Here is a 6,374-nt window from a genome sequence, read left to right as displayed (position 1 = left end):
CATATCTTGCCCTGTCCGACTTCTCCCTTCACCCACTTTTCTGTTGTCCTTCCCTCAGGGAGGAGGTCACATGTAGATCCTTCCCAATGTTTTAACAAATCCATTTGACCACTTGTGCTGCAGAACTGATGGCATAGTGGTTATACTTTGGGCTGCTTATCTACAAGGTCAGCAGTTCAAAACCACCAGCTGCTCTGAAAGAGAAAAGTCTGGACTTTCTACTCCCATCAAGAGTTATAGCCTCAGACACCCGCAGGAGCAATTATATCCTGTCTTAGAGAGGGTCGCCAAGAGTCAGCAGTGAGTTTGTTTTGGGGGTCCAGTTGTGCTGCTAGGTCAGGAACAGTATCGGATTACCCACTAAGCAAGGTAAACACGGGTTTACTTATCAGTCTATATAGTGAACCATTTTGCATGTTTTCACATCAAAGATTCTGGGTCTGGCAGGCAGCCATCTGTCCTCCAACCCCACTGCACCTTCCTACAGACTCAGCATCGTGTGACATTTACGTTCCCTCACAGGCCAGGAGTGCTCAGTTAGCAAGGTAAGCATGGCTTGTTTACTACATCCTAATAAGTAAACGCAAGTAAGCCCACGCTTCCCTTGGTGACTGGGTACTCCGTGGACTGAGCAGCACCTGGGAGTGCTTTAGGCATGTGAAAGGACACGTGGCCCCCAGGAGAAGGAAGCCCCGTAGGAAATGGGCTGTTGTGGTTCACACGCTCATGGTACAATCTGTGCCCCCGCTCTCTCTGGTTGAGTGCATGTGTATTAGCAGCATCTCCTTACCTCATTTTCTTCTTCCCTCTGGCAGATTTGGAGTTAAATGGGTTGGAATCTGGGAGTGCAGATGAGGACCCGATGGATCGAGAACCCCGGCGCTTGAGCAGTAGGCGCTCTGTCCTCACTAGCCCTGTAGCCAATGGGGTCAACCTGGATTATGATGGACTGGGCAAAGCCTGCCGGACTCTGCCAAGTCTGAAGAAAACGCTGTCCAGTGACTCCTCTTCTGACTCTAGCCGGGGTTCCCACAACGGCCAAGTGTGGGATCCCCAATGTAGCCCTCGAAAGGAGAGGCAGGTGCATCTGACTCATTTTGAGCTGGAAGGCCTTCGCTGCCTGGTAGATAAATTGGAGTCTCTGCCACTGCACAAGAAATGTGTCCCCACAGGAATAGAAGATGAAGATGCCCTCATTGCAGACGTAAAGGTAAGTGCCTGTGCTGAGAAAAGGCATCTGCTGCGCTAGCTGGGGCTTAGAGGGAGAAGGTGCAGAAATTCTGATTGTGATTCATCCGGAGAGTAGCTATCTGTGTGCACCTACGTTGTTCGGAGTTTCCATTGCTGAGTGAGGTTCCAGCCTCATGAAAACATTAACAATTGTACATTCACTTGCACTTAAGCCCTAAAAACAGGTTTCAGACTGATCCTCTCCATTTCATATAAAGGAGAGCCAGAATGTGTGTAGTAAGAAATGCTACTTTAAACTTGGGTATGGGGAGGAGATGAGCCAGTCAGGGTGCGATGTAGCAACGAAGAAAAATACAACTTTCCTCTAGTTCCTAAATGTTTCCTCCCCGCTCCCACTATCATGACATGAATTCTGCCTTGCAATTCTGGCTAGACCAGAGGATGTACACTGGTACAGATAGGAACTGGAAACACAGGGAATCCAGGGCGGATGATCCCTACAGGACCAGTGGTGTGAGTGGTGATACTGGGAGGGTAGAGGGAAAGTGGGTAGGAAAGGGAACCGATTACAAGGAACTATAATGTGACCTCCTCCCTGGGAGATGGACAACCGAAAAGTGGGTGAAGGGAGATGTCGGACAGGGCAAGATAAGCAATTTATAAATTATCAAGGGCTCATGAGGGAGGGGGGAGCGGGGAGGGAGGGGGGAAATGAGGACCTAATGCCGGGGAGCTTAAGTGGAGAGGAAATGTTATGAGAATGATGAGGGCAATGAATGTACAAATGCGCTTTACACAATTAATATATGTATGGGTTGTGATAAGAGTTGTATGAGCCCCTAATAAAAGGATTAATAATAATAATAAATAAATAAACGAGTATCCACAGATGAAGAAGAAGCCTGTTTCAGGCCTAAAGGAGTTGATAAAGGGCACCAATAGTCTCACATCAAGCAGATTGAAAGAAAAAAAAAAACTTGTTCTCTGTTGGGTTGTGTTAGGAGTAAGTAGGTTTAGTATCTTTAGTTACGCATATAGCTAGTATTAAGACTTAAATACATGGAACCAGCTTCTAAGAAAAATATCACTTTAAGTATAATCCATTGTACTGCTTTATCAAGGCTTTTCATATTGTACATTTTTCTTCCTTTTCGAGAATTCTCCCAGCATCTGTCGTTTTCACAGCTCGTGTATTGGTCTGAGAAATTGAAGTTATTTGTAAGAAATCCAGATTTGTTCTGTTTTGAGTTGGAGGGAATTTTAAAGTCTTTCATGTGAACATCAAAAATGTAGAACTGGGAATAATTTTTTTTTTAACGTCTAGGTGTTGGGAGCTGTTTTGGGTGCAGGACATGACTGCATTATAAGGCTAGTTCACAATTTGTAATTCATGTTACCTTAAAAACATGTCACACAGATTACTGTAAATCACAGGAGAATTTGTAAATAGGGAATAATTTTATGTGGCCTCCAGAAAGGCTATAGATAGTACAATAGGTCCCTTCCATTTGGGGCTTTAAAAGGCTCAAAAGAAGGGCTGATCTGGTGATGTCGGTCCTCTCCCATAGTGACAGAAACTGGACAATTGGTTTTAATAGTTTATTTTTGTGAGGTTTGTGAGTGATGTCACCTTGGCTTGTACTTAAGGAGGAGGGAAAGAACAAAGTTCTCCATAGATAGTGCCCCTTCTGTACTGCTTCATGTGTAACAAAACAACTTCCTGTTCTTAAGTGCTGTCCAGTTGATTCTGACTCACAGCAACCCGCACACAACAGAACACACCCTCCTGAGCCCTGTGCCAGCCCCAGTCACTGCTGTGTGTGAGCCCATTGTGGCAGCCTGTTTCAGTCCATCTCTACAAACTCTTCTCTTTTTCCCTGACCCTTTACTTTACCAGGAATGGTGCCTTTCTCCAGGGACTGGTCCCTCCTGGTAACATGTCCAAAGAACATGAGAGGAAATCTCACCATCCTCATTTCTAAGGAGCATTCTGGTTGTGCTTCTTCCAGGACGATTTGTTCACGGTGTCTATTCACTACCCTTTGCCAGAAGGGTATTCATTTCTTGGGTCCTTCTTGCTGCCTACTTTTCCTGAGGCCACTTTAAAATGCCATGGCTTGGGTCAGGTTCCCCTTAGTCCTCAAAGTGACAGCCTTGCTTTTTGACATTTTAAAGGATGTCTTTTGTAGCAGATTTGTTCGATGCAGGACATCATTGATTTCTTGATTGCTGCTTCCATGGCCATTGATTATGGATCCAAGTAAAGTGAAATCCTTGATAAATTCAGTTTTTTGTTTTTTCCCATTTATCACGATTGTGCTCATTGGTCCAATTGTGAAAATTATTATTTTTCTTTATGTTGAGTTGTAATCTGTACTGAAGGTCTTTTCTTTTATCTGTAATTCCTTCAAGTTCTCCTTACTTGTAGCTTATAAGGTTGTGTCACCTGCATATTGCAGGTGGTTAACCTGTCTTCTTCCGATCCTGAGGCTGCTGTCTCATATAGTCCTGATTCTCAGATTACTTGTTCAGTTTACACATTAAATAAGTGTGGGGCAAGAGCACAACTCTAACACACACCTTTCCTGGTTTTCAACCACACAGTATCACCTTGTTGTGCTCTAATGACTTCCTCTTGATCTATACGAGTTCCACAGGAATACAGGGAAGTGGTTCTTGAATTCATCTTCTCAATGTTATTATCCACATAATCATATGTCTGTGCATAGTAAAACATAGGTAAATGTCTTTTTTGGCATTTGTTACCTTTCAGCCAAGATCCATGTGACATCAACAAAAATATATCCCGTATTTTATTTCCTCATCTGAATCTAACTTGTATTTCTTTTTTCTTTCTAAAGATCATTTTATTGGGGACTCGACTTGATTTCTTATATTTCTGTCAGTGTACGACAATTTTTTTTTTACGACAATTTTTTTAATGACAATTTGCATGTCATATTGATAGTGCTTGATAATTTCAATCTGTGGGGTCACCTTTCTTTCAAGTGGGCACCAATATGGATCTCTTACAGTATTTGGAAACCAGCCAGTTAGCTGAATTCCACATTTCTTAGCATAGATAAGTCTAAGTTGTCCTGGCATTGCACCCTTAATTTTTATTATTATTTTGGAATCTCTCGATTGGTAGTCTGTATTCTTGGAGCTTTTATTTTCTTTTGCTAGTGCCTCAATGCAGCTTAGACTTCTTCCTTCAGTCCCATTGGCTCTTGATCATATGCTGCATGTTGATTGAAATGGTTGAATGTCAGCCGATTGTTTTGGTACAGGGAATCTCTGTATTTCGTCTTTTTTTTTTTAATGCTTCCTGTATCATTCAATATTTTGCCCATGGAGTCAAGCAGTATTGCAACTCAAGGCATGAGTTTTTCTTCAGTTCTTTCAGCTTGAGAAATGCCGACGCGTGTTCTTACCTTATGGTTTTCCAATGCCAAATCTTTGCACATTTCATTTTAATACTTTGTCTTCTCAAGCTGTCACTTGAAATCTTTGTTTAGCTCTTTTATTTCATCATTTCTCCTAGTCACTTAACTACTCTGTGGGGAACAGCAAGTTTCAGTATCCTTTTGTATTTATTTTTTATTTTAAATCATTATTAATTGGGAATTAATACATATATTATTCCATAGTTCAGTCACATCAAGGAGTATTGTCCAATTGCTGCCACAGTCCATTTCCAAGCATTCTCTTTCTTCCTGGACTCCCACCACCACCACTGTACCTCCCTATCCCCCGAAACCCTTATTCTGCTTGGCTGTCCCTATAGGATCATCCTCCATGGTTTTCATATACCAAAAGACAGAAAGACATAACACAGCTTTAAGAGGGTGACCTCCAATGACATAACACCTCTGTGATACACCCTGATATGAACAACCGAAAACAAAACAAACACACAGAAAATGTTGAAAACCAGATCAGAACCAGCGTGCATCAAAGGGGGCGAGCAACTGACGAAGTTTTAATTGTTCAAGCCAGATTTAACCCTTTGATCTTCTATACTTATCTCTCTAATGCACTCTGTTTGTAACCACTTTCCTCCCATCCCTCAGTTATGGATAGAAGGAGATCACCAGAGGCTTATTTCCTATGCAGTTCCCACAAATGTATCTTGGGCTACCACTGTCATCCATAGCCTTCTGCAAACTGGATTCTCACAATTTAAGCCCTGGTACTAATCCCTCCTTCAATTTTGGATTATATGATTTACAATCTTCTGGTGACTAATGGTGGTGTCCTTCTTCTTTGTGGACTTAATTGACATCTCACATAGATGGCTGCTTATGTGGCGACAAGCCTTTAAGACCCCAGACTCTATCTAGATAGCCAGGCACCTAATTCCTAATTTCTTTCCCACATTTGGCTGTAGCACCATATCTTTTGTGGTCCCTTCCTGAGGGTGAGTAATGAGCCAGAGCCATGATGTATGAACTAATTGTTCTTAAGTTGGAGCTAAGCTTCAATGTGAACACAAAACCCATTCCTGGATCTCCCCGTTAATTTATGGATAGAGAGTCTTATTAGTCATCCCCCTCATCTCTTCTGATGTCCACTTGGGTCTTTTCTATCTTTTAAATGACCTTTTCCTTCATGTGTGATACATCGAAGTCATCCTCTGCCTTATCTGATCTCCAGTCATTACTGCTCAGTCTGTCAAATCTGTTATGGAGATGGTCTCTGAATTCAAGTAGGATATACTCAAGGGAGGGTGTATTTTGGATCTTATCGACTTGTTTCAGTTCTCTTCAGTTTCTGCTTGAACTTGCATATGAACAGTTCATAGTCTGCCTTATTCTGACTGACACTGAACTTCTCCATTGTCTCTCTCTCTCTCTCTTTTTTTTTAGCATTAAGGTTTTTTGTTTTGTTTTTTAATCATTTTATTAGGGGTCATACAACTCTTATCACAATCCATACATACAGCAATTGTGTAAAGCACACTTGTACATTCATTGCCCTCATCATTCTCACATTTGCTCTCTACTTAAGCTCCTGGCATCAGCTCCTCATTTTGTCCCCTCCCTCCCCGCTCTCTCCTCCCTCATGAACCCTTGATAATTTATAAATTATTATTTTGTCATATCTTGCACTGTCTGATGTCTCCCTTCACCCACTTTTCTATTGTCCATCCCCCAGGGAGGAGATTATATGTAGATCCTTGT

The 6,374-nt window shown here is 42.1% G+C and overlaps 1 protein-coding gene across 3 annotated transcripts in view; it reads left to right on the top strand.

Moving 5' to 3' along the window:
- KDM2A (lysine demethylase 2A) overlaps positions 1–6,374 on the top strand; it is a 107,212-nt gene that overhangs the window by 81,291 nt on the left and 19,547 nt on the right. For all 3 annotated transcript variants that reach the window (XM_004713575.2, XM_045297221.1, XM_045297222.1), the window contains one exon: positions 816–1,210. In XM_004713575.2, the coding sequence (XP_004713632.1) occupies positions 816–1,210 (395 nt within the window). The remainder of the gene's footprint in view (positions 1–815; positions 1,211–6,374) is intronic.

This window comes from Echinops telfairi, unplaced genomic scaffold (genome assembly GCF_000313985.2).
Source record: "Echinops telfairi isolate 266 unplaced genomic scaffold, ASM31398v2 ScPeMD7_7417;HRSCAF=8455, whole genome shotgun sequence".
NCBI lineage: Eukaryota > Metazoa > Chordata > Mammalia > Afrosoricida > Tenrecidae > Echinops > Echinops telfairi.
The sequence above is the reverse complement of the archived record's forward strand: the minus strand, read 5'-3'. Positions and strand labels throughout refer to the sequence as shown.